The following is a 26,819-nucleotide window of genomic DNA, read 5'->3' on the forward strand; positions in this document are numbered from 1 at the left end:
AAATGACAGTGTCTGTAAGCCTTTGGCTGCGGGTTCCTTCCCCGGGGAGGTATGTTCGGAGATATCACTGACTCAGAGTACTGCTCTCCACTAAGTCCCAGGGAAATCCTGTTCTGCCCACCAGCCAGAAAGGGAGTCTGCAGGATTGCTACCAGCCGGGAAATAATGGGAGAGTAACACCAATTAAGAGGACAGGCTCAGTCCGTCTCCTGCTGCTCAGCGGAGGAGATCAAGGCAGGTTTGTTGCCGTTTGAAGACCAGCCTTTGAGAAAATTGCCAGTGAAGATGTTCTGAAATTGCTCCAAACCTTGTAAGTTGTTGCTGCTATGAATACAAATGGCTCGAGTGGAGTTTGGAGCTGGAGAGAAACCGGTGGGGAGCTCCCCTGCTGCCTGCCCAAGGGCGATGGAGCTGGCTCACCATGGGGAGCTGAGTCCCGGGGCGATGTGCCGGCAGGGGATATGGCGAAAGCTGGTGGAAGGGAGGCGAGCTGGGAAGAGATTGAAGCAGGAGGGCATGGGACCAAAACAGGAAAAGCGAGGTGGTTTGTCTTGAGCTGGGGGGTGAAAGGAGACGGGTGGTGTTTTCCTCCTAGGATTGCACCCCTCCTTATAACCCACACCTTCTGGAGCAGGCTGAGGAAGGCAGATGGGGTGGTACAGCTGCGTCTTTGTCAGCTATGTGCTCAGACAGCCTTGTCCCCAAGCTGATAGTTGAATGTAGAGCCAGCGTGTAGCTGGGCATCCTGCAGCACTGGCGCCCTGGGAGCAGAGGAGGAGGGATGTAAGGACATCTCCATCACATCGGTGCCTCTTTAGTGACGATCTGTGAGTGTGTTTTGGCTTTTGGGCGGACAGCAGGTCGTAGCAGCCCGACACAGCGTCCCCAGCTGGGCCTCTCCGTTGTGCTGAGGGATGAAACAGGTGGGTGAAAACACTTTTCTTTCCTAACCACAAAGACCCAGCAGGCGCAGCTGTCCTTGGGCCACCAAGCCATCTCACCACCTCCTCCATCACACGAGGTGCCAGCGAGGAGCTGCTTGGGCAGCATGTCAGCCTGCAGCCCCCACTGGTTTGCAGCCTTCTGGAGCTTGGGCAGAGATGCCCAGAGCTCCTCGGGTTCAACAGGCGTGTTTTTAACAATCTGCTTTCTGCTGCCATGGTGTCAGGGCAGCTTGATCTTTCAGTGTCCCAGCAAACTCCTGCCAGCCCCCAGGGGAGCGCTAAGCCCGAGTCCTCCAACCCAGCACTTGGCACTGATCTTTGCCAGGTTTTGGCTGCTCTGAAACAAGGCGTTGGATCTCGTGGGCAGCTTTATCTGAGCTCCCTTTGATGCTAAGCAAGCCGTGCCGGGTTAAGCTATCTGAGTGCCTGTGTTAACTCTTGGCCCCGGGTTTTGGCAGAGGGAAATGCTCATGGAGCGCAAGAGTGGTGTCCATCGCTTGCCCAAAAAGGACGCAGTGCCCGTGCATCGGTGCCTGGGCTGTCTGCACCTCTGACCCAGTGATTTGTTTAAACCCTCGTTATGGAGTTTGCCCCTCCGTAAGCCAAGCTCAAAAGATGGCTCCAGCAATCTGCAGGGCTGAATTAAACATGTGCTGTTGCTTCTTGCAGGCTCTTACTAATTTTGTGCAAGGAGGGAGGAGGGAGAGCTCAAACAGATGGCCCAAGTACCGATCTCCCTGTCTCTTACCTCCTTACTAAATGAATGAGCGTTGCAGAGAGAAATTTGGGATGTATAATGCACTCTCAGGGTGTGCACTTCCCAGGCAAGGCTGCTGGGGTCAGCGTGGATGTTGCTCTTAGACCCTCTTGTCTTGAGATACCAGTTTAATATATGCCGCTCTCGATCAGACTCTCATTATCGGGAGATTCAGCAGGGACAGCTAGCATGGGTTTTATTTTTTTCCCTGCTCTGTGTTCATTTAGTTCAGTAATTTCTTTCCCTCAGGAAACTCGGGCTCAGATGCAGTATCTGGGTTTTCAATGAGGTCCATCTTGATTTTACGGCTGCAACAGGCACTCGGTTTTCCAGCTGTGAAAAACAACACCATTTTAAAGGACAGGTTTTCGTTGTTATAGTGGTGCTGTCAGTGAGGGCAATCCATGGGAAAAGGACAAGATCAGAGAGGCAGCCTCTCCCATCTTTTGAAGGTGTTAGACAAAGTTCTGTCTATCAAACAGGTCCATCTCCCAAGGAAGGTGGTGGCCCTGAGGGCTTCAGACATGGAGAAGAGGTCAGGCTTGGTCAGGTCCCTCGGAGACAGCAGAGCCTGGGTGCATCCCGGATGGGATGGGATGGGATGGGATGGGATGGGATGGGATGGGATGGGATGGGATGGGATGGGATGGCTCCTGCATGGATCGTGTCCAGCATGGGGCTGTGGAAGAGATGGGGAGGCAGGGGCGATGCAGGGAGGGACGGCAGCCGCTGATGGAACGGAAAACGCTGCCATAAATTAATCAAACGAGGCATCTCGCAAGATTGAATTAGGTCCTGATTTATGACTGCAGCGCTGCTGCTTCTGCAGTTCCTATGCTCTGTGCGTATTCCTCACCCCCTGATTTATGGGGAGGCTCCTGCTGAGAAGGGGCCCCTACGGAAAGAATGGACGGATGGATGGATGGTGTTACCAGCTGGGCTAATACCAGCCATCACATCATGTTGTTCCTCAGGACTTCGCCTATTCAACTGCTGTATAAGCTCAATTTCTAGGCGTTTTAGATGCATTGCGTAGCTCTTGAAAGAGTGATGCCTAGAACAGGAAAGAGCCTTTAGTCCTGCATCTTGCTCATCCTCTGGCTCAGTATCACCAACCCAGCCTGACCGGCATCCCCCAGGCTGCTGCAGAAAGGTCTTTCCACCCCTTCAGACTGGGCTGCTTTGTGAGAGAATCTGGTTTCTCTTCCAAATAGATGTTCCTCTACTCTCCGGGATCCAAATCCCTTCATTTCTATTTCACTCCGAGAGCTCCTGGTTTCCTTATCGTGCCTGCAGAGGAGAGCGTGATTTGTCTGGACATGTCCAATATGTTCGCATGCTGTACCAGACAGCAGGTCATCCGAGCATGAAGTGGGCTGAGCACCAGCGACTCCTCATCCCCTCGCGTTCCCCGAGGAGACAGGGCAGCTTGAAGCAGAGTGATGCCACAGCAGCTCTGGAGATATTTATGGGGACCCCATGTGGAGGGAGCAAGAGGAGATAAGGGGATTAGGTGAAAATGGAGTGATTTTGCAATGGGCAAGCTCAGTGCAGGACACAGATGAGTAGAGAAGGGAAGGGCTGTGGATGGTGTGGATAATAAAAATGTGTAGTTTGTGTGGGATGAGTTAGAGATGACAAATGCCCATGGAGCAGGTGAGGAGAGAGGGCTTTGAAGAAGAAATAAGGAAGGTGCTGCCTACCTGAGGGCTGTATTGTTAGCTTACCATCCATATAGGATTCATTCAACTCCTTTAATTCCACATAGGAAAAGTGTTTTCCAAACAGCCATCCCTGGCAGTGAGTGTCCCTCTGTGCGGTGGTTGTGGTGGGGATGGGAGGACTTGGCTTCAGCAGGAGCCCACAGCCTTGTTTGCAGCGATGTTCCCTGGGTACCCGGCATCAGAGATGAAGAATAGAAACAGATCTTCTGTCTTCCTGCAGTGTATTGATTTTTTGCTCCCTGCTCCGGCCTTTTGCTCATCCTTTTCAGCAGCTGGCGGTGGAATGAAATATAAGGTTTGAAAAACTAAAAATACAAAAAGTGACAGCTTCATTGCTCCAAGTGATGGTATTTCAAGGGGAAGCGTGACCTGAAAAAAATGGAGACGATGCCATCCTGGCCTGTCTCGGCTCACTTGGCAAGGAAAGGAGTGGTGAAATGAATTGGACTTGGGTCCAGGGTGCCAAGTCATGTCACCGCCATGCTCAGGAGTGACCCTGCTCCTTCCACAGAGCCAACTCTGGCTTGCTTTGGACGTTTGGGAATGGGAGGGGATGTCCACAGTCCCGGGACACACGATGTTCTTACTCATGTCCCTGCCACACATTTGCATGGGACGTGTCAGCTTATTGTGCCCCCGTGTCCCCGTCGTAGGTGGCTCGGGGATCCTGAGGTGACAGGAGCTGGGATAAACCAAACGCCCTCTTGCCGTGCGTCTTGCACCGCTGTACCTGGACCGTGATTTTGAGGCTATTTGCTGGTTTTGGAGCGGTTGCTAATTAGCGAGTGCTGCAGCGCGGCAGCCTGCCTTCGGTCGGAGAGTGCCCAGCAGGGTTTAAATTACTTGTCGTTTGCCTTGTTTTGCTTGGCCGTTTGAATGGTTGGCTCTCTCCTAATTGGCGTCGTGACCGCTGGGGTGATACGCTCAGAGGTTCTTGATTGGATTCCTTCTTATTGGGGGGTGGAGGGTGGGGAAGCCTGGCGGATACGGCAGAATTAAGTGTTGGAATTTAATTCTTCTGGGTTGTTTTGAGAGACAGGCAATGCAGAAGCAAGAAGCCCCATGGATTTTCCATGTTGGGATGGGCTCAGCTTGGGATTTGAGTGATGCAGGCACAACACAGCTTCATCCTTTCCATCCTTTGGTGATTTGGGGAAGGCAAAGAGCTGGATGGACCAGCTTGGGTTGTACCAGCAGAGATGGGGCATTCTGGGAGGTGTATCAGGGTACATGGGTGAATCCGGGCATGCTTAGCAAAGATTTGCAAATCCCAGAATAGAAACGAGCACAAAAACTCCCCTTGTGCCACAGCAAGCATCCCGAGGGCTGTACCTATGGGATGGCTCCAGCCTCAGGATGCCAACCTCCAAAATCACCATCTGAAGGCAAATTGTGGGTTCAGGATCCATGTGAGCCTTCGGGAGTCTCCATGCCCCACCGCACAGCCGAGCTCAGCGATGCTCCTCTTATTAAATCCGATGGCGATGAATGGGACGTGACACCTGCGTATATGATTCAACTCGAGTCATCCCATTACACGGCGTAAATCAATAAACAAAATGTAGCCACTGACAGCATTTACAGTTCCCCCTATTACTGCCAACCAGCCCATTTTCTGTGCATGAAAGAGGCATTTACACCCCATTTAGCTGTGCTTTGATGCGGGATCCTGTTCCCGGCAAGAGTGGAGGCTTTGACAGGTGACATTAGGAGAAGGCGAGATCTACAGCGCTCATTTGCAGAGACCCGAGCCAAGGATTGTGAAACATATCTTTACCTGTTTGTGCTGTCCATCAGCCTAAATTTATGATGTGTGGGGTTGGGAAATAGAGCTTGGACGGGGATGATGCTGGGGAGGCTGCGATACAGCTGCGTTGGTGTTTCCCAATGGGTCACATCGCCAGGAAAAAGGGAAATGTTGTATTTCCCGTTCTATCCTGGCTGGGGAAAAGCCTTTTTTCCTCTCCAGCTGAGTGACAGGGAGATGGAGGGCGAGGGAGAAGCAGACTGGGACGTGCACCGAGAGACACGGCTCTTGGAACACCTCAACTGTCCGACTTGATTTTATTTAATGGGCTTTGCAGTCTGGTGATTAATCTGGTAATCAGAGCAAATGCTACGGTGACGGCTAGCAATAAAAATATAACCTAAAGTAGATACAAACTCTCTTTTCCTTCTCTTTTTTTTTTTAACTGGCTCAGAAATTGTCAGTTGACATCCCTCCCGTTTATGAGAGGCGGCAGGAGGCAGAGGGAGATGCGGTTGATGGGAAAAGCAGCTCCCTACCGCATCTCTCCGGGGTTCCAAAAACTTCACCGGTGCAATGGGACTGAGCAGTTTCTCCACCCCCAATTTTTAGGCGATCGGCACTGATTTGTGCAAGTATTTTTTGGGGGGTAGACATGGACAAGGACCAGATCAAGCTGCCCTTGGAACTGAAAATTGGTATTTTTGTCTCGTTTCCTGGAACTCCACCAAATCTCTGAATTATTCCAAAAAGGACAAGAAAGGCCTTTTCTTTCTGTCTGCCTGCCTTTGCTGGTGGGTGATTTTGTTTGTGTTTTGCTGCTGGATGAAAAGGGCAGTTTGTGACCAGGAGGGAGAGAGACAGTTAGAAAACAGCAAACGGGAGCAGGGATTTTGTAAATTTGCGCTGCTCGAACATCCTTTTGGCAGCACAGAGACATAAATCCGGGCATGTTTTTTACATTCCCCATCACATTTCACTGCAGATTTCCACCAAAAAAAAACCATAAAGCCCCCTAAGCCCCAAAAGGCAGCTTGGCGAGAGACAGCGCTGGTGTTGATTCTGGAGGCGCAGAATTCCCATATGCTTTGCTTAGTCCAGATCTGTTTCCAATAAATATCCTCGGCAGCCGGGATTGAAGTTCGACTCCCTGCCAGTCGGCCTCGTCTAAGACTCGCGTCTATTTTATCCTTTGCAATTCCCCCGGTGAATGCGCGGGGGTGATTTTAGTCCATCCTTTCCCCAACTCCTTGAGGTTTTATCGCAATGGGGTTGTTTATTTTTTATTAAAAAGGTTGGGTTTGGTGCTCCCTAATTAGGAGCAAGTCATAGGACAAGGGGTAATGGGTACAAACTGGAACACAAAAGGTTCCACTTAAATTTGAGAAGAAACTTCTTCATGGTGAGGGTGGCAGAGCCTGGCCCAGGCTGCCCAGGGAGGTTGTGGAGTCTCCTTCTCTGCAGACATTCAAACCCGCCTGGACCCCTTCCTGTGGAACCTCAGCTGGGTGTTCCTGCTCCATGGGGGATTGACCTGGATGAGCTTTTGAGGTCCCTTCCAACCCCTGACATTCTGTGGTTCTGTGTGATTCTGTGAAGTCGAGGAAGGTTTTGAGATCTTTCATGTGATGGTATTTGAGATGTTTCCCCCGCCGGGCTCAGGAGCGGTTTGTATTTGTGTGCAAGGACCCTGGGGCTCTGCGAGCGGCCAGTAGATAAAATAACCTTGGACTTGATGAGTTTGAACGCTTAATGTTAGCAAGACAGCACCCACAAACTCTTTAAACCTCCTGGAAGGTGACCGAGCAGTTGTACAGCAGATAGGGATGGATGTCGGCGTCATTAGCAGCCAGTGCAAGGTGCTTTTTGCACCCTCATTAGCGTTGCTTGATTTCATTTTGCCACCTTGGGAAAGATGTTTCTCAACGGTGCCGTGTCCTGCTCACCCTGCTCTGCCCTTCTCCACGCTGCTGAGCGCCGTGGTTTCACTTTGGAGCAAGCACCCCCTTCTTTATACATCTTTCCCATCTTTCCTTGGCTGTCGATTACCTTTTGCTGCTAAGTTTCCTGGACTGTGAAATGAAGTTTTTATTATCTTGTGAAAAGAAGGGGGGGGTGGGGGACACAGAAATTAAATTAGTGAAATTAAAAAGATGATGATGATGACGACGACTGTAACCTAACTTCAAGCCTTTTCATTCCGCCTCACGTAGCGAGACAGCAGGCTGTGTTCTGGGGCTTCTGCTTGGATTGCTGTAAAGAACCGAACTTTTACTTTCAAATTAACCTGTCAAATCATATATTTATAAAGGAATTGAAGGCAGGAGAATGAGGGTCCCGGATATTCCCACGCATCAATTAGGGGGAAAATTAATTACAATTTACTGGCATTACCACATTAGAGCTCCCTTGATTAGAGAGCGGATCGCGCTGTGCTCTGGAAAAAGTTGAAGGAGGGGGTGTATGGGGAGGGAGGGATGCTGAAATCAAAGGTTGCGGCATGGGCAGGGGCCACAGATGATGCTCTGCCGAGGATGGTTCAACCCGATACCGCTTCATTTCCCACCCTCGGGCAGCTTTGCGGAGAGGGAAGGTCAGAGCTGCCTTTGGTGGGGTCTGGGTGGGAAGGGAACGCAGATTGTGTTGCTGCAGGGAGAGGGAGGGACTTTGCAAAACTTCGACTAAGTTTGGGAACAGATGAACCTGGCATGTGGCCACCTTGCAAAGCCTGTTGTGCTTTGGTTGTTTCTTTGGTTTTCTCTTTATTTTTTAAGTATTCCTGGCATCAAGCATGAGCGAAGATGAAGTTCATAGGCTCAGAAAGCCCAGATTCAGAGGCTGAATCTCAGGCAGTGATGTAAAATACCAGACTGTCAATATGATTATGTGTAGCTGGAGATCACCCTGAGATGCAGAATTAGCATCCTTGGGAGCTGAGGGCAGCGTGCATACAGGGCTCTGCTGTTTTACGTCCCGGTAGAAGAGTACTCAATGTAAAAGTGCCCATTTCCAGGCAGCTGGGACGGGGATATTTAATATTTGCCCCGGGAAAGTGAGATTAGATGCTTGGAGAAATGGTCCTGCTGCTTGGACTGGTCCCAGACAGCTCATGTTTTCCCTCCTCCTTGCAGAACGAGGGTTGTTTTTTGGGGTGTGCAGCGGAGTTTGCTGATTTACACCAGCAGAGGATCCGGCCCTCCCGGGGAGCCAAGGGTGGGAGAGGAGCGGGGGTGAGGGACCCCGAAAGCACCAACATCCCTCTGACAAGCTGTTTGAAGCCGAGTTGATTAGAGAAGGTGACAGCCCTGCCACATCTGGGTACGGTTCCTGTGTCCTCCTTGCTGACAGGAGGAGTTTGATTCCTTTAATATTTGATGCATTCTGTCTTTTGCAATGTTTGTTTTTGGCATTGTGGGGTTTGACTTCTTTTTTTTTTAACCTGTGTTGCTTCTCAGAAGCAGCTGCTGGTTTGCAATGCAGATGGGGGCTCTCTGGAGAAGCCAGGGGGAGACAGTACAATAGAAATGTGACAACTCGAGTGGCTGGAAACTGCCTGACCTGTGAGCTTTCTGCTCCTCCATCCACCTTTCCAGCCGGAATTAGGTGGTTGCATCTTTCCCATGTGCTAGAGGCAAAACCTCTTGCATGGCTGGGATGCTAAGAATGCTTTTCATCCTCCTCCGGCACCTTGTGCCCCTCCATGTCACTCTTCTTGAAGTGGGAGGGTGACAATGGGGACGTGACCTCCTGGGGAAACCCTTGGACCACTTTATTCCCCATCCAAGGAGAACTTTGCTGGGCTTGTGTGCCCGGTGGGAAGGCAGGAGCAAGACCCCAGAGATGATGAGCGAAGGCGTTGGCAGGGTGAGCTCTCTTCCCTACAAAGGCTTCCTCCCCTTGCTTGACATAAATTTCAGTGGGCGCCGCAATTACCGCAGACTCTGACATTTGAAACACCCTTGCTGTAATTCATTGCCAATCTGATTACAAGGCAGAGCAGGGAAAAGTCAAAATTATTGAACAAAGCAAAAAAAAAGAAGGGAAAAAGTCGTGCCGTGCTGTTTGAGGTCGGGATGCGTGCCGGGGCAGGACGGGAGGCAGGGATGCTCTTCCATCCTTCCCATGCTCCAGGGATGTTGTCCAAGGCTCAGGATTGAAGGTCTGTCACCTTGGCCATGGTGGGATGAAGAGGTTCATCTCTACAGGATTTGGGAGCGTGGGTGCCGGGCTGAGACAGGCCAGAGTGGAACAAATCAAGGACGCGCATTTGTGGGCATTTGCTTGGACGAATTCCTTACGAGCTGTTTCTGTAAGAGTGGGGTTGATGTGGGAGTTAGTTGGGCTGGAAGGAGATTACTGCTGCTTGGCTTCGGGTCAGCCACACAAATCCTGCTTTCTGGTTGCTTACCGAAAGCTGGACATGATGCCCCCGCAGCAAAGCTGTGGCTTGAGCCTCCTGAGCTGAGGAGCGTGGAGTTCCCCGTTTCCCATTCCAAATGCCCGAGGATGCTGGGCGACCAAACTCCAGCTCCTACCCGCTCTCAGCGCGCTTTTGCAGCTCTCTGCCTGCATTTCCTCCGGGATTTTTCCCCTTCCCACCAGCTGGGAGGAAGAGGAGGGCAGTGCTGCGCTGTCAGATGCTCCCTCCCCACATCCCTTGGCATGCATGGAGCAGCAGTGCCCTGGGTACCCATCGCTCCCCTGTTCTCCTCTCCCTCTTCATTTTTCTCCTCCCAAGGTGCGTTTCTGCATCTGTCGGATGCGGCAGCGTGCCAGCTCGGTTAATTACAATCTGCTTACCTGAATTCCCCCTGGGCCATTCCGGCTGGATAACGTTATCCTGCGCTGGCTGGCCTTAAAGGAACACAGGCTGCTGGACCCCTCTGCATTTTGGGGTGTAAACGTGGGTTTCGTGATGCTCAGAGCTCCCCAAAGTCATGGTAATTATCCCTAAAGTCTTCGCACCCCATCCTTTGCTTGTTCACTCGCTGCTTGGCTCTGGGATGGGTCCGGTGTCCGTCTGGGATGGTGTCACTTGGGAGCAGAGCTGAAAGCTGTGAGCATCGTAGGAGGTGAATGGATGCACTTCAGAGCTGCTCTGGTGGTTAAGTGAGCAAGATAATGCGATACTTTTATTTCTTATTGGCCCAACAGATAAGTTATTAATGCTCGCGCTTTCAAGCGGCACGTGCGATTTGCATGGATACAATAGAGCAAGAGTTTCATTATTTGACGGAGTACTGCTTGATCAAGGGCTGCTGAAAGGAACTCGGGGCTGGTTTTGTGCGCTGTTTATTGTTCTTCGTTACCAACCGGCCGGGCACCTTGTCCCGCCCCAGCTCAGAACCTCTGCAGCGCATCGTTAGCAAAAGAGACGCGTTTCGCATGCATCTGGTCGGATGATGGAGTTATCGGCGTTCACAGTTACTTTGTGGGTTTGGGGCTTTGTTGGAGGCAGCGCCTGTGATTTGTGTTCACAAAAGCGCTCGTCTACCACGCACCAGATGAGATGGGAGTCTGGTGTCTTGAGAAGAGGAATTCAGGTGTTGGCATGGGGTTCCTCTCCTCATCCCCCTGTGCTCCATCTCTGGACCCTTTCAGAGGGTTGAAGGCTGAGGAAGGATGCTCTGAAACCCCCTGAATCTCTCCTCATCCCCTGCTGTCCTCAGCAAAGATCCTTGATAGTGCAGATTGCTTGGGAAGGTGTTTCTCTAGCTCTGGCATCCCCCCTCTATAAACAGCAAAGGCTTTGGGGAGCTCTTCGGGGTTCAGGGCTGCTGGTGACGGGAGGATTTGATATTCAAGGCATAGGAGCAGGAAAGCATGGCCTGAAAAGGTGTCAGTCCAGTGTCACCGGCCTTTGTGCCTTTATTGAACTGAAATCCCACGGAGCCGTTCGTCACTGCGGCTTGTATCAAAATTAATCTGATTGTGGAGTGGGTTTTGCAGGATGTTTTTTATTCCTTAAAGATCCAGTTCCTGTGACGGTGCAGGAATCTCAGGCTGCCTTCTCCTTCTACTGAGAAAGATTCTTGGAGTGCCAGAGCAGAACTGGGAGATGAGAAACTTTGGAAAGGAAGCAGAGCTTTCATAGTGGGAAGAAGCTGCATTTCCAGGCGGGGGTTTATTGCCCATAAGCAGCTCCTGTGCCACTGCGCTTGTCCGTGAGATGCTCTGAGCCAAGTCCAGCCCTGGTTGTTTTGAAGAATAATTGTATAGGTGTCTGCGTTTAAACTAAGCGTGAACCAGGGCCAAAAAACTAACTCTGCAAAGGCAGCAGCCTCGTCTCTCCACCCTCCACTCTTTAGCTCGTAATTCTGTCTTGGAAAGCTGGCGGAGGTGGGGACCTGGTGCACAAGGTGTGCAGGCTGGACACTGCCCAGGAGCTTCAATCGCCTTCAGCAGAGACAAAGCAGCTCCTGGAAATGTTTGCAAGCTCCTGGAAATGTTTGCAAGCTCCTGGAAATGTTTGCAAGCTCTCCGCAGGTGAGGGATCGTGCTGGGGTCCGGGTAGGACCGAGCCAAGGAGGGAGGGTCGTGCGACAGCTCTCCGAGCTGGCCGGCCCTTCGGCATATGGTGCCGTTGTGCTTGGGTGCTTCGTTTTTAAAGAATTATCAAAGAACCTGTCCATCTGGGCCCCCGAGCCGCTGCCGGCACGGCGGGGCGCTGAGCAGATGGTTTGCAAACAAAACCAGCTCCAGCCGAGGAAAGGGAAGGAGACCTGTCCAAAGCGGCGTGCGGCATCATGAAAGCAGAGCCCTTTGCAGGAGCATCTTCCCGTGATGCGCGGGTGTACGCCTGCAGGCTCTGCGGCTCTCGCGTGTGTTCGTGCCCCTGCAAACCACCTCGTGATTGCACCGTGAGGGTTTTTGGTTGCAAATATTGCCCCGGAGATGTGGCTTTGTGCTGCTGGGCTCTGGTGTGCACCCGAAAACGCTGCTCGTGCCTCCTCGGGCTTGTGAATTTGGAATTGTTTCGCAAAGGTCGGTGCTGAGTGGTTTGGGGAAGGGCCGATCTGCTGCGTGCGTTACCTGAGCTTTCCCTGAAAATCCTTCAGCCCTCCAGTCGCTGACCCTGAGATGTGACAAGCTCACAGCCCTTGCCAATGAAGTAGCGACTCGGTTTGAATAATATCTGACAATTACGTGCTGAGCCCCGGCATTATGCAATATTTATGCATGCGTCTGGACTGTAAAACAGTGATTATCTAAAAGGAGTAATTGTTTGCAATCTTACGCTGAATTTCTTTGCTTCTTTGGCCTCGGAGAGCCACACTTAATCAGCGGCACACGTTAAATGCGCTAAAACCAGGCTCGCCATTAGCACAGCGGGGCTCTGTGTAGTGTCTTGGTGCGGTGGTACGAGGTTTTGTGGGTTGGAGGTTTCTTTTATTGCCTCGGGCTGTCTGATTGCTCATTCTTGGGAAGCCAGGGGATGCAAAGTGGGTCCAGTACCATGGAACAAACCAGAGATTGAAATCTCTCTTTGTTCCTCTCTTTTTCCCCCCTCTCTCCTCTTCTTTTTCCAAGCGTCATTTGCTGTCAGCCTGGGCCGAGGACGGAGCCGCAGCTCAAAAGACAAATGCGAGGCTGTCAAATCGCAGGGGTGGGGTGGGAAGGAGAGGGCAGCGAGTTCTCCTACCCCATCACGCTGGGGCCACGGGGGTGATGCTTGTTTCCGCAACACAGCAGCCGAGAAGAAACAAAATCTCTATTTTGGGGAGAAAACAAGCTTTTTCCGTTCATTCGGCGCTCTGCAGAGGAGGCAGCGGGGCAGATAAGATGTTTTTAGTGGCTTGTGCTCCATCAGTAACCAGTGTGGTCACAGCGTTTGGCAGAGGATGTATCCTGGTGTAATTCCCATAGGGATGCTCGAGGGACCAAGAATGGCTCCTTAGGTAGGAGAAGAGACAAACTGTCTGCCTGGTCAGCAAAACAAGAGCCCGGAGAGGCTGGGATTGCTGCTGCCACAGCTTGTTAACATAAACTAATACAGGCGCCTGCGTTGGACGTCGAGAGATAGGAGGGAGAAAAATGGGAAGCGTGTGCAGGAATAAGGGCCCTGATAATGAACCTGGCAGCGAGAATGCAAAGCAAAACAAAACAGGGGGAAATGCTTTTGTTGCAGAGCCCAGGCTCTGTCTGCTCTGGTGTTTGCTGGTTTTCCAAGACTTTTGGGATTGTGCTTTCCATTGATGCCGAGCTGCTGGGTTGCAAGAGGGCAGGTGGTCTCCAGCCCCTCTTTTTTTTTGGTGGGAAAGACGTGTGTATGGGGGAGTTTGTGTGGGACCAGCGCTTGCTGAGAGGCAGTGCTGGTTTTATGAAGTGTGCCGCCTTGCCTAAAGGGCCCGGGCTTATCACAGGTCCCTCAGCCGTGGACAATTCATCTGGGTTTATGGTGGTGATGGAAGAATCCAATCTGTAGCCGGGAAGTTGGGAGCCACGCAAGGCTGGCTGGGGAGGAGAGTGGCTTTTATTGATGGTCTGGGCTCCTGGAGGTTGTGTGGGAGGAATCTTGTTAATGGGTCCCCTGGGCCGTCGCCTCCTGACTCTGCCGTATCTCCATATCTCCTTACTCACCCGCCTCAGCTTGTATGGTTTATTTTCTTCTTTTGTTTCTTCTGCTCTCTTTTGGAGCAAATATTGATGTTGCAAGGGCTTTGGCAAATGCAGAAGGGAAGGATGGGAAACCATCCCATAGCTGGAAATTGGGATTGCAACCCGAATTGTGCGTCCTTCTCTTGGGAACGGTGATGCTGGTGTGAACCTGCCCCGATTGGCGTCACGGATCAGGCTCCAGCTTTCTGGCCTTGTTTTGATAATTAATTGATAGGCAAAAATGTTTGACAAACAAACAGCAAAGAGAAATCAAACCCGCTCACGTGCGCATTAACATTTCATGTTGCCTTTCTTGTTTGTTTGCTTTTAAATCACAAAATGCCGTGATACATTTTTAATCGAAAGCGCTATTGGCTGTTTCCATCACTATTTCAATAACTTTCTTGATGAAAAAAGAAGTTCAATACAGAAACGTAATGGGATCCTTTAGGAGGTGGGCGATGGGTTTTTGACAAGCGTTTTCATTTCTACAAAGGACATTTTTGTCAGGGAGAAATGTATTTAAAAAACAGGCTTATTTGAAAAAATAACACTCTGAGCTCTCGGGATGCTCTTTGATGGCTCCGTGCATCCATCCTGGGCATCTCACGCTGGGCTGTGCGTGGTGTGGTGACTCTGTGTTAAATATTTAGTGTGGTTGTCCCCAGGGCAGGGTCCTCAGCCCCTCGAGGGGCTGGTTTTTTGCAATCACAACCCTCCTTTAAGCACTCCCAGAAGAAAATCCTCGCTGCAGCCTAAAGCCAGTGACTTGCAGATGACTCTCTTATCTTGAAAGCTTAACTAAGGTGGTTTTTTTTCCATCCCCTCCTCCTTTCAAGGCAGGAGATGAAAGGCATGTTTGTGTCTATCTGCGTGTGTATGCAAGCACAGTAAATAGTGGGTGGGGATTATTAATACAGGACTAAACCCATCCCTGGCATGAAGCACGGGGAAGACATATGTTCCGACAACTTTCCTAAGGGGGTTCTGGCCAAGGTAGATACCAAGTGTTCCCTGGAGGGAAGAAGGAGGGAATGACAGCTCTTTTCTTTCCAAGATTGATGTAATTAAGGAGTTATAATGTCCTTTAACTTCCCTGCCCTTGGCACTGTTGTGTGCTGGCATATTTATTTATTAGTTTTTTTAGCACTCATGAGTGGGTAATAGGCTTTATGTGGAGAGGCAGGAGGCCCAGAAATACAGCTCAGCATTGCGAGCAGAGATTATTGTATTTCCCTGGGAGTGAGCATCCCTCCCTCCATCCCTCCCTCCACCCTCCTTCCATCCCTCCCTCCCTCCATCCCTCCCTCCCTCCATCCCTCCCTCCATCCATCCCTCCCTCCCTCCATCCCTCCCTCCATCCCTCCCTCCATCCCTCCCTCCATCCCTCCCTCCATCCCTCCCTCCATCCCTCCCTCCATCCCTCCCTCCATCCATCCCTCCCTCCCTCCATCCCTCCCTCTATCCCTCTCTCCATCCCTCCCTCCCTCCATCCCTCTCTCCATCCCTCCCTCCCTCCACCCTCCTTCCATCCCTCCCTCCATCCCTCCCTGCATCCCTCCCTCCCTCCCTCCCTCCATCCCTCCATCCCTCCCTCTGTTGGAACGATAAAGGACTCAGCACTTCGATTCAATGTGAATCACGCAAAACCATTTATTACAGAACCATGTCTCCTTATATATGCAGCTGTTCTCTAATAATGAATCCACGCTCCAAGCATGGATTTGCTAAATGAACATCATGGGCAGTCCACACGCTGGAACCCCAGCGATGATAGGTCCGACGACTCACGCCATGCTGAGGCCCTGTTAATGAAGAAGCGCCCCTCTTTCTCACAGCAGATTCTGTTCTCAGCTTCTCGAAGTGGCCTTGAGATTCCTTTGGGCCTGACTAATTCAACAACATATCTCCTAACGAAACCCCTCCACATCCCTCCCTCCCTCCCTCCCTCCATCCATCCATCCATCTATCTGTCTTCCCCGCGCGACAGAATCTGTGGCTGAGCATGAGGTTAAAACCACCGTCTTTCCAGCTGCTGGTTAACATGCTCAACTTTGTAAAGGGAAGCTTATTTTAATTTAATAGAAAAATACATTATACATAATCCTCACAATAAATTTCCCTCCGATCTGAAGGAGAATCTGCTGGTGTAATGCGTCCTCCCAGCCCAGGTACCTGCAGATTTGTGGCTACATGGCTTAAATAATAACAATAACAATACCAGCAGCAATAATATCCTTTGCTGCTGTCCTTGAGTGACAAAGATGATGGAAAATGAAGTTGTAGATAGCTGGAGATGACAATGTGAGTATCCTCTACCCATCTTCCAGGTTATTAGCAGGTGTCAGTCACTGGAAGGAATCTAATCATTTCCAGACGTGGCGATGTCTCCGAACATCAGCCACGGTGCTGTGGCTCGCAGAAAGCAAATGGTTTTCACGGGCTTGATTCCCATTTCTGCTCAGACCCGTTCAAGAGGCTGTAACGGTGCAGATGTCCACGGCCACAGCGCATTGCCCTGTTTCTAGGTGTCACCAACACACGTGTACAACACCCACTACCTCTTGGTGTTGAGTGAGGTTATGGTTGAACTTGATCCTGAGGGTCTCTTCCAACCAAAATGAATATATGAGTCTATCCTTTGCCCTTACCTGGTTTTCCATCCTTCATCCTTGATCAATCCAAGATAAATGGTGATGGTGAGGCTGTAGCTGTTGAGAAAGACGGGGAGCACAAGAGCATCTGCTCACCCACTTTCCCATCCCTGCGGACGCAGCGAGCTCTTCTGGAGCAACTCATAGAGGGAAAAATTGCATCGCTCCCTTTGAATCAACATCCTTGATGGGTTAGTGGTATAAACATGCAATAATAATTGCTTTTTGGAAGAGCACAACACGCACGCTGGGTGTCGAGACTTGTTGCTGCGGGGAGATTTGCTCCCACGTGCCTTTCCTGGAGGGTCCGGCTGGTCCGGAGGAGCCGCAGAACCACCCAGGTTCATTGTTTTCCAAGCAGGTGGTGCTTTGCGAGCTGAAAGTGAGCACCAGATGGGCAGAGATGATGAAAGAGGCATCGGTGTGAAAGGCTTCCCTCCGGGGTGTTAAATATTACATTCACCGAGCCCACCGAACTGTTGAAACCAATAGAACTAATTAGAGAGCCGATGCCCGGGAAGGACGCGCCTTGGCTCACGGCTGCAAGAGGTGCCAGATCATACAAAACTCTCCCTTTGTCTGGCCCAGCGTCTTGTGTGAGCGTAGCAGGCAGAACACATCGTCTTTTTGGGAGGATGGCGCTGGAAAGGGGACGTGTCCCATGTCCCACCTTCCAGCCTGGCTAAGGGCTGGGAAGCAGGGGGGCTGGCTGGGTTTTTTACCCCTTTAGTATCTTCTAAGCAGATTGAGAAAGACCTGATCGATGTCCGCATGGCTTTGGAGAGCTATGCCTTGTCTTTTGCTCATGGATGAGGTCAGCGAGGGGTTTCCAGGGGAATGGAGAAGGAGAAGGGGTTTCCAGGGGAATGGAGAAGGAGAAGGGCTTGCCAGGGCTCTGGAGAGGGCATTAAAGTCACCGTCATGTGGCTGTCACCCAAATGATATCACAATGAGTGGCTACTGCTCTTTTTCGGTGTCACATCAGGCTTTGTAAGCAGAGAGACCCAGTGAGGCCATCAGCACAGGCTGAGCACAGCATCCCTGTGGGCTTTGCTGCGTTTGAGGTCTTAGTCCTTGGGGGGACAAGCGGGCACCTTGTGCCCCAAAAATCCGCTTTTCCTCAGGTTTCTGCCTCTGCTTTGCACCGTGATGTGTGGGACAGCTGTCTGCATGTTGTGAGTGAAAATAAATCCATTACCGTGCCCTTGTCAGTCTGAGGTCTTGTTCTCTTAATTGTTAGGAGCCGGCGTGCCAAGAGCTGCCCCGAGAAAGGGCAGAATTAGCCAAGCCAGCCCTTACCATCTGTGGCCTTGGTCGGAGCTGCTTCTCCTCTTTGTGCCACAATTGCCCCTCTGCCTCTCCCTCCCTGGCAGCCCTTGTGATGGAAATAGTAATAATAATAATAATAGAAAAGGAATTAAGACAAGTGGTTAACTGTAAAGATGAGTTGTTGCGTGGTGTCTGTGCAGATTCTGATCTCGGTGTCGAGGGAGCATCATTCCAGCCTAATGGCATCTTTCCGTGAAAGCGCTTTGTAGCGGTCATAAATAAACATGCGGGCTGAAAGGCACGATAACAGAAAAATGGAAACTGAGGCAGCCAGGGTCTTTATTATTGAGCGGACAAAGCATCTGTGATTAGCAAGAACAGGGGAGAGGAGAGGGGAAAAATAAAAGGCGGCCGATTGTGTTGCTGCCTTGTCCGTGTCAAGAGAGGATCTGGCTGTGGTAGGTTGACAGGTTGTCTGGATAAATACTTTGGGGGCAGAACATACATTTCTGATGGAACTTTCCTTTTTACAGCCGAGATCAGGAGCTCCAGAGGTACTGTCAAGGACGGACGAAGCTCTATAAATCAGGACAGGCTTTTTTGTCTGTCTGAAAAGTCTTATCTCGGAGTTCGGCCAGGCAATTTTTTGAGGTCTCTCTCGCTTCCTCCCTTCTCCTTATCAGAGCGCCACAGCTTTAAATGCAGATAGATACCCTCTAATGGAAGCACAAGCCGGAGCCCTCACTCCTTGTAAGTGCCAGCTCGTAATTTAGTTGCGCGCCCTTTGGCACCGGCGCGTCCGTCAAGAGCGGCACCTCCCGGCACGCCAGGAACCGCGGTGGCGGTGGCTGTGGGGACCCCCGCCATCGCCAGCTGTAAAATGGGCTTGGGTTGGTGGGTTTCTACCATGTGGACGTGTTTGAGGGGATTAGGGAGCGATAAAGAAATGCTTTCTGGTATGGGAGGCGGCAGGGTGGAGATGAGCAGGGTGGAGAGCAGCCCGCTTCGCTGCATCCTTTAGTTTTAATGTGTGTTTTCCCCCCCCCCCCCGCTTTTCATATCTAAACAAAAAGAGCTGGGAAGGAAGGATCTATTTTTGGCTGGGATGTCACGCACCCAAAATCACAGCTCACCAGGGTGAAAACTGTAATAAGGGGAAGGTTTCCAGCGACCCTTTGGCTGCTGGAGCCCGGCCCACACCTCCTCTGACCTTCCGAAATTCACCTGCCAGCGCCTGCATTCCATCTTATCACCTTCTCTGACATTCCCGACAGCTCCAGATGGTTAATTCCCTCTCTTTCCCCCCACAAATAGCGTTTTGCCTTCTGGCTAAAGCAGCGTGGTGGCATCAGCCCGCCAGCTCCTCACCTGTGGACGTGTGAAGGGGCTTTAATAGGGGTTTTTCTCCTCTTTTTGCCCCGCTGGGCTCTGACCGGGAGGGAAGACGGAACCGCATGAGCCGCTAATTGCTTTGGCCCCACAACTCCCGAATGATGGGAAAGATTAAAAGGGAAGGAAAACAGCTATTATATCTCTTTCTTGAAAAAACTTGCAGCATGAAAGGCTCATTAACATCATTAGTGTTTCATTAACCTCTAGCCAGACAAATAAGCTTGGAGGTAATTTAACAGTATAGGGAAAAGAAAGAAAATTAAAAATTACCCAGGTGGAGGTGACATTCTCAAACGCTGTGCGTTTTGGAGGGGTGCGGGTTCTGCTGCCAGCAAATGGGAACAGTCCATAGGTGTGTTTGCACACTGGGAGAGATGTATTTATTCATCTATACATGCAAACGTGTGCTCTGGCTGCTGCTTTGTGCCATCCATTATAACTCATCCCCTCTCAATTGCTTTCCCTTCGCTAAGACCTCCTGCTATTGAAGACACATTGTTAGTTCCTCCCCGAAATCTAGAGGTGGATTGAAATTGTAAATAAGTTGCTGCGTTGGTTTTAGTTGTAGTGTATTCTGGTGGCTTCCAGGATTGCTTGATTGATCTGGGGTGTTCATGAGCAAGTGATGAGAGGTGGTTTCTGCCTCTAAGAGAGGTGAAACTGGAGAAAATGATGGAAGGGGAGATGTTTCTCCCCATCCCTCTGCAGAGGGATGAAGGTCACCGGGAGGAGATGGTGTTGGAGCTGAGTTGAAGCTGCTCCTCATGGGTCCCAATCCCATTTTTCCCCTTGTTCTCCTGTCCCACAAACCTCTTGTCCTGTCTTACAACTTCTTCCCCATGAGGTTTTCCTGTTTCTGTGTTATTTTTGCTTTGTGGTGTTGGGACCTGCAGGTTTCCCGCTGTTATCGTGGGGGTGGGATGGGGACATCTCTGCCGTGTCCTTAGCTCTAATCCTGACTCTCCTGTTTGCTCTGCTTTCCCAAGCCATAAAACGTGGATAACTCTTTCCAGTGTTGTTTGAATTAGTGCTTAGAAAGAACCTGAAGTGCAAAACATGGTGTTAATGCCATTTTTTGTGTCTTCACCCAGTTTAGCCCAGTGTTTAGGGTGATGAGAAATCTCAGCAAAGTGGGTGGGTGTTTGCTTGAGGTTGCGATTGGGCTGTTACCTGGGGCAAGGAAGGGATGGGAGATGCTGAATAACATTGCGTTACCAGCTCTAGCTCCTTCTGCTTGTTTTCCGTAGCACTTTGAGTCCCTGCGCTGCTCAGGGACTTAAAAAGCTGCAGTTTTTAGTGCTGCAGGAAGTTCTGTCCGGTGAGTCAGCCCCGGACCTCTGTATTTCACAGGGTCCCAAAGCAGCCCGCAGGCACAAATAACCTTTGCCGCGCTCTCCGCTGTTGGTGTAAACTCAGCTCTTATTCCCGCGAGGATGGAGCGGTGGAGAGAGCGGGTAAAGCTTCCTGGTGAAAAAGGGTCTTGCAAATCGGTGTCTGCGATGACAAGGACGTCAGCAGCTGGAGCCTTGGGGCTGAATAGCACAGCCTGCAGCTGCAGGTACAGATGTGGACCCCGCTTAGCCAGATGTGCAGGGGACAAGGCTGATTCTTTCTTTAGCAGGAAAGGGCTGAGGAATGTCTTTAAGCATCTCCGGATTAGCCTGTGTAGTGCAAATTTCATGTGTGACCTGATATCGATAAGGGGGTGGTGATTTGGGCTGCTCAAGCAGGGTCGTGAAGAGCTTTCTGCAAATTTGGGACCCCTTTTTTGCCAGATGAGCCCTTTGAACAAGGCAGCCTTCAAAATCACTTGGAGAAATCTTGGTCTGGTTCTGCCATCATGAAACAGCACAGACTGAAACACTATAAAGATCATTTTTATTGCCATCTATCAGTGTTTCTATCTGTGTTTCCATCCCATCCTTTTGACAACAGTGCATGAACAGCCAGGATTTATCCTTCCCGGCGAAATCTCTTTCAACCCATGCAAGAAGCCCAGGAAATGATTTGACAAAAATATATAGTTCACTGAAATTATTCAACCCTTAAGCGGTCAGGTTTAGGTCAGTGTAAATTTGGAATAAATATTTGTCCTGGGTCTTATCTTAGCCAGGTTGATTTACCCAGCAGCAGCTGATAGCTCCTTTTAAATTCACTGCAGAATCGTCTTCTTCCAAATGCTTCTTCCCCCCTTCTCCCCCGTGTCCCTGCCTGGGTTTGTTATCACGAGCTGGCACCCACGGGTTCCAGGTTGCTGACGAGCTCTGCAGGATCCTCAGCCCTCTGTTTTTCCCAAAGTAAAAATATGCATGGGAAGTGCATGGAAATGGCTTTTAAAATAGAATTTAATCAGAAAATTAGGAAAAGCTTCTCTAACTTTTCTTCAAAAGCCCAAAGTAGAGAGTGCTTTGGAAGAGACTTTTTTACCCTATGTGCAGACTTTAAATGAGCTGAAAACCAGGAGGTCCCCTAGTGTCAACCCCTTGGCTGTGTCACCCCTTCCCAGCCCTCCGCATTCCCCACATCTGCCCCTCGCTTTCTGCAGCACAAGAGGGGACAGCAAGGAATGTGGTTCTGGAGCATCCCTGCCCAGAGCATCCCTGTCTGGCTGCATCCCTGCCCAGAGCATCCCTGCCTAGAGCATCCCTGTCTCCTACATCCCTGTCTAGAGCATCCCTGTCCGGCTGTATCCCTGCCCAGAGCATCCTTGCCCGGCTGCATCCCTGTCCAGCTGCATCCCTGTCCAGCAGCATCCCTACCCAGAGCATCCCTGCCCAGAGCGTCCCTGCCCGCCTGCATCCCTGTCCAGCAGCATCCCTGCCCAGAGCATCCCTGCCCAGAGCATCCCTGTCCAGCAGCATCCCTACCCAGAGCATCCCTACCCAGAGCATCCCTACCCAGAGCATCCCTGCCCGGCTGCATCCCTGTCCAGCAGCATCCCTACCCAGAGCATCCCTGTCCAGCAGCATCCCTACCCAGAGCATCCCTGCCCAGAGCATCCCTGCCTGGCTGCATCCCTGTCCAGCAGCATCCCTACCCAGAGCATCCCTGCCCGGCTGCATCCCTACCCAGAGCATCCCTGCCGGTGCCTGAGGAAGCAGCACCATCTCGTGTCGGTCTGGAGCTGGCACAGCTGGTACCTGCACACGTTGCATCTCCCATGGAGCTCAGGAGGATACTGGCAGTCCCCAGTGTCCCCAGTGCCAGCCCTTTCCCCATCCTGCCCTCTCAGGACCTGGACCATGCTTTCCTCCTTTTTTCCCCCCCTCCTGTTTTTCAAGGGCAGCAACCTCTGAAGCCTTCTGCTAACAGAGATGATGCTGAATGGTGCTAAAGTGCATCTTCTTTCCCAGGGATGTAGATGTAGGTGTGGGTCTGGTTCAGGAGATGCAGAGGTGCTGAGGATTGTTTGCTGTTGCTCAGACTCCTTTTATACCAGTCTATTTTATACCTGTCTGAAATAATAACTACATATAATATAACTAGGAGGCCTGTTCCTTTTGAGGTAGGGTTTTCGAGACTTTACAACAAAGATTGAGCACATCCCTTAAAGGAGTTTTGTCCTTTATGAGGCTGCTGCCCCTGGAGCTGGTGAGTTTGAAGGGTTTCTGATGAAACCAGGACTGTTAATAGCATAAGGTCCAAAGAAGGTGGTTTTGATCAGAGGATTTCTGGCGCTGTGAGATGCTGAAAGAAAAAGCCAGTGTGTAGTACCTCTTGCTGGTCAGGATCTGCATGTGTCGTGATGGGGAGAGGCTGCGAAGAGTGGAACTTACAGCTGAATGCCTGGAGATGGCAGGGCTGAGACTCAGCTGGGTAATGCATTTCTTTTTAGGGATGTGTAAGGTTGTTCATGTGTTGGAATCAGCCGAGTTCAAGCCAACACTGAGATGCTGCTCTCCGGAAATGAACAGCTCGGTCCCTGCTTGGGAATAATATCCTCATAGGGGAAACTGAGGCACATCGTATTTAAAGCAGCAGTTATAGCAGTTGGTGAAGCAGCTCAGGTGGGTTTGTTGGGAAACTTTGTGCCCCGTGTTAGGGATCCCAGGGGATTGGAGACAGTGAGTTTTTCCAGGCAAGACTTTGCGCTGGAAAATCTTTTGCAAAAAGAAAAGAGGAAAAAGCAAAAGGAAACATTTGGAGAAACAAAACACTACGACCTCCTTCCCACCAGCAAGTGTGCGGTTTTGTTTGTCTTGTTCAAATTGAGGTGGTTGCATTTGAAGTGCACCTGCAAATATCTATATATATTTACAGATAGAGCCCTAGAAGATGAAACTTGTAGTTTCAGCAAAGAACATAAAATAACCCCATGTTTTTGCCTTTCTTTTTCCATTCTGGGTAGTAAGGAGTTGGCTATTGGCACGAGGCTACCTGGAAAATGCCTGGTGAGCATCAGTCAGCACAGTCCGGATTCATATTTGTATTTGCAGAAACTCTCTGTTCAGTGCAGAAACTCTCCGTGCGGTGCACAAACTCTCTGTACAATGCACAAACTCTCTGTACAATGCACAAACTCTCTGTACAATGCACAAACTCTCTGTACAATGCAGTTTTCTTGCCAAAGACCCTCCCCAGGAGCTCTCCTGTGCCCCTCAGCACCCAAGACCCGCTCGAGGGACCAGACAGGGGTCCCCAAAGCGGTGACAGCAGTGGGGAGGTGGCAGCCGGTGCCCAGTGCCTGCAGCAGCGTTTCGCTGCCGGAGGGCTCTAGGGCGGGAGCCAAATTGGGGCTGGGTATTGACATTGAAAGTTGGCTTTTTGAAAGGCACAACAGCCTTTGCTTGCTGCAGAGCTAATTATTATGCAAATTCATGCTAATAAACTCTGCCTTGCATGTTGTTGAGAAGCTGCCTTTCCCGGTTAACATACCAGTAATGAGAGGTAGATTTGTAATTCAGATGCCGGTGGTAATATCCTAAATTACTCTGCGCTATAATGGACTTTATTTCTCTCTCCCCTCAGCTTTCCCCCCACCCCCCAGTCCAAATGTCAATGCAAATCAGTTACAACTTTGCATATTTATTGCGGTTGTATTTATTGTTGATACAGGGGTGGGACCCTCCGCTAAACAGCTCCCTCTGGCACTGCCATCATGCCGAGGGGCTCGCCAGGCAGTTTTACCTGCCCGGCATCAGCTGTCACAAGCCCCTGGGATGCTCGGAGGGCGTTGAGATGCTTTGCATCCCTCCCAGGATGCTCAGAGGGCACTGGGATGCTTTGCATCCCTCCTGGGATGCTCACAGGATGTTGGGATGCTTTGCATCCCTTCTGGAATGCTCGCAGGGTGTTGGGATGCTTTGCATCCTTCCTGGGATGCTCGCAGGGTGTTGGGATGCTTTGTATCCTTCCTGGGATGCTCGCAGGGTGTTGAGATGCTTTGTATCCTTCCTGGGATGCTCACAGGGTGTTGAGATGCTTTGTATCCTTCCTGGGATGCTCGCAGGGTGTTGGGATGCTTTGCATCCCTCCCAGGATGCTCAGAGGGCACTGGGATGCTGTGCATCCTTCCTGGGATGCTCGCAGGGTGTTGGGATGCTTTGCATCCCTCCCAGGATCCTCAGAGGGCACTGGGATGCTGTGCATCCTTCCTGGGATGCTCGCAGGGTGTTGGGATGCTTTGTATCCTTCCTGAGATGCTCAGAGGCCATTTGAATGCTTTGTATCCCTCCCAGGATGCTCAGAGGGCACTGGGGTGCTTTGCATCACTCCCAGGATGCTCAGAGGACATTGGGATGCTTTGTATCCTTCCTGGGATGCTCGCAGGGTGTTGGGATGCTTTGTATCCTTCCTGAGATGCTCAGAGGCCATTTGAATGCTTTGTATCCCTCCCAGGATGCTCAGAGGACATTGGGATGCTTTGCATCCCTCCTGGAATGCTCGGAGGACATTGGGATGCTTTACATCCCTCCAGCCTTCTCTCACACCCATTTTCCAAAAGGGGATTTTTATAACTCTTGTTTCAAATAACTTGTGGCTTCGATCTCCTCCATGCTGACTGGGCACAGGGCAGGGACCATCTCACTGCTTTTTTGCAGCAGTGCCTTGCTGGAGGTAAATCCTGGGTAGTTTTTGGCAAGCAGCATCCCCCTCTGGACCCAGCATCCCCCTCCATCACCTTTTTCTATCCCAAGGAGCAGCTCCAAAGTGAGGAGAGCATCTGGTATTTTTTTTAATTCATTAATTCCGTGACACCTTTCAGCGGGTGGTTTTACATGAATGCTTATTCCCTGAGTTTGGTAGAGATAACCAAGGAAGCACGGATCATTTCCAGCCTAAGCTAGGATTTAGGCCTAAAGCTAGTGAACTGAGGCTTAGATTAGATGGCATCAGGCCTCTGTAATCTGTCTCTGTAAGATTTTGGCCCAACTTTGTCATCTTAATCAATGGAAAATCATGCAAGTCAGCTATGCTTGACATTTCGGCTACCGCTGGGCTGCTTCTGAGCCAGAATACCCTTCTGTTCCTCGGCATCCCGTGTGTCACAAATGTAAGCGCAGGTTTCTTGCTGGAGCCGTGAACTGGTGACGAGAAGATCCTGACTTGAGGCTGCCTGACAGGGAAGGAAAAGCAAACCCATCCCTGCAAAAACAAACAGACAAAACCCAACCCAACCCAAACCTGGAAAACCCAAACAATTTGTATTACTTCCAATTTTTCTGAGTTTGGGGTTTCTGATTTTGTATCTTTTATAGTTTTCGCTAGGAAAACCTTGCCAGAGGGGCCGTTGCAGGGTATTGCTCTCCTCTGGCTGAGCAGAGGGAATGCTAAAGGACAAAGTCAAGTCGCGGTGGGTTTAAGCCTGATGTGGGCTCAGATCTGGCTGGTCCTGGCTTTCTGCTTACTCTGAGGTGTGTTTTCATCTTCTTTTCACCTTGCTGCAAAAGAGAACAGCTCCTGAAGCTTGAGAATATTATCCAAATCCTTTGCTTAAGGACGGACAAATTGACAATGCCTTGAAAATTGGCTTTTGGGGGAATACTCCCTCCTTTTGGGGTGATTATTTGGCGAGGGAGTGATTGTTTGGTGAGTGAGCTCAGCTTGGGCTCTCCAAACTGTTGCATGTGCTTTATATAGAGGCTGTGCAATGCTTGTGTCTGATGCATTTCCCTCCCCGGGTTTGCTCCCATCTGGGGGTCGGGCCATGCGCCCATGTTAAAATAGGATGATAGACCAGGGATGCTGCTTTGGGGCGAGACCTTAAGCGAGTGTGCGAGTGCCTCTGGGCCTGTCCAAATCAAACACGGAGGTTTTGGAAGCCTTTGATTGCTTCCATTTGCATTCCGGCTTCTGCACCGGCAGAAACCAGCGGGCTGAGGGGAGAGGGAGAGACTTTTGAAAGGGACGTGGAGATGCTCTGCAGCCCCACCGTGGTCTCCTTGCGTGGACCAGGCACGCAGAGGGATGCTTGCTGGCTTTGCTCTGAGTCCGTGTTTCGTTGCACACGAAAGATGTCAGAATCATCCCTTCCAGCCTCAAAATGTCCATGAGTCACTGAGGAGCAAAGGGATGCAGAGCCAGAACGCTGCGTGCAGCCTGTGGTGAGTGATTTAAGGCAGAGTAGCCTTGAGGGCTGGGCAGTATTCCCAGCCCTTCATTTGCTTTGTGCGGTCCCCACGCAGCCCCTCAGCTGTGCCCCAGCTTCACATCTGCACCTTGCAGGCAGGCGTGCATCCTTGTAAATCCTTCTGCATCCTCGTGCACCTTGTGCATCCTCACATCCTCGTGCAC

The 26,819-nt window shown here is 50.8% G+C and overlaps 1 protein-coding gene across 6 annotated transcripts in view; it reads left to right on the forward strand.

Annotated features, from left to right (window-relative positions):
* LOC136111374 (opioid-binding protein/cell adhesion molecule homolog) overlaps window positions 1–26,819 on the forward strand; it is a 293,462-nt gene that overhangs the window by 146,693 nt on the left and 119,950 nt on the right. Inside the window, exon 1 of one of the 6 annotated variants that reach the window (XM_071798874.1) lies at window positions 7,691–7,765. The exons of the other annotated variants lie outside the window; for them this stretch is intronic. Within the exon in view, the coding sequence (XP_071654975.1) occupies window positions 7,693–7,765 (73 nt within the window). The 5' untranslated portion in view covers window positions 7,691–7,692. Of the gene's footprint in view, window positions 1–7,690; window positions 7,766–26,819 lie in introns of those variants that run through there. 6 annotated transcript variants of the gene reach the window in all.

The sequence above is a fragment of the Patagioenas fasciata genome, chromosome 24 (assembly GCF_037038585.1).
Source record: "Patagioenas fasciata isolate bPatFas1 chromosome 24, bPatFas1.hap1, whole genome shotgun sequence".
Taxonomy (NCBI): domain Eukaryota; kingdom Metazoa; phylum Chordata; class Aves; order Columbiformes; family Columbidae; genus Patagioenas; species Patagioenas fasciata.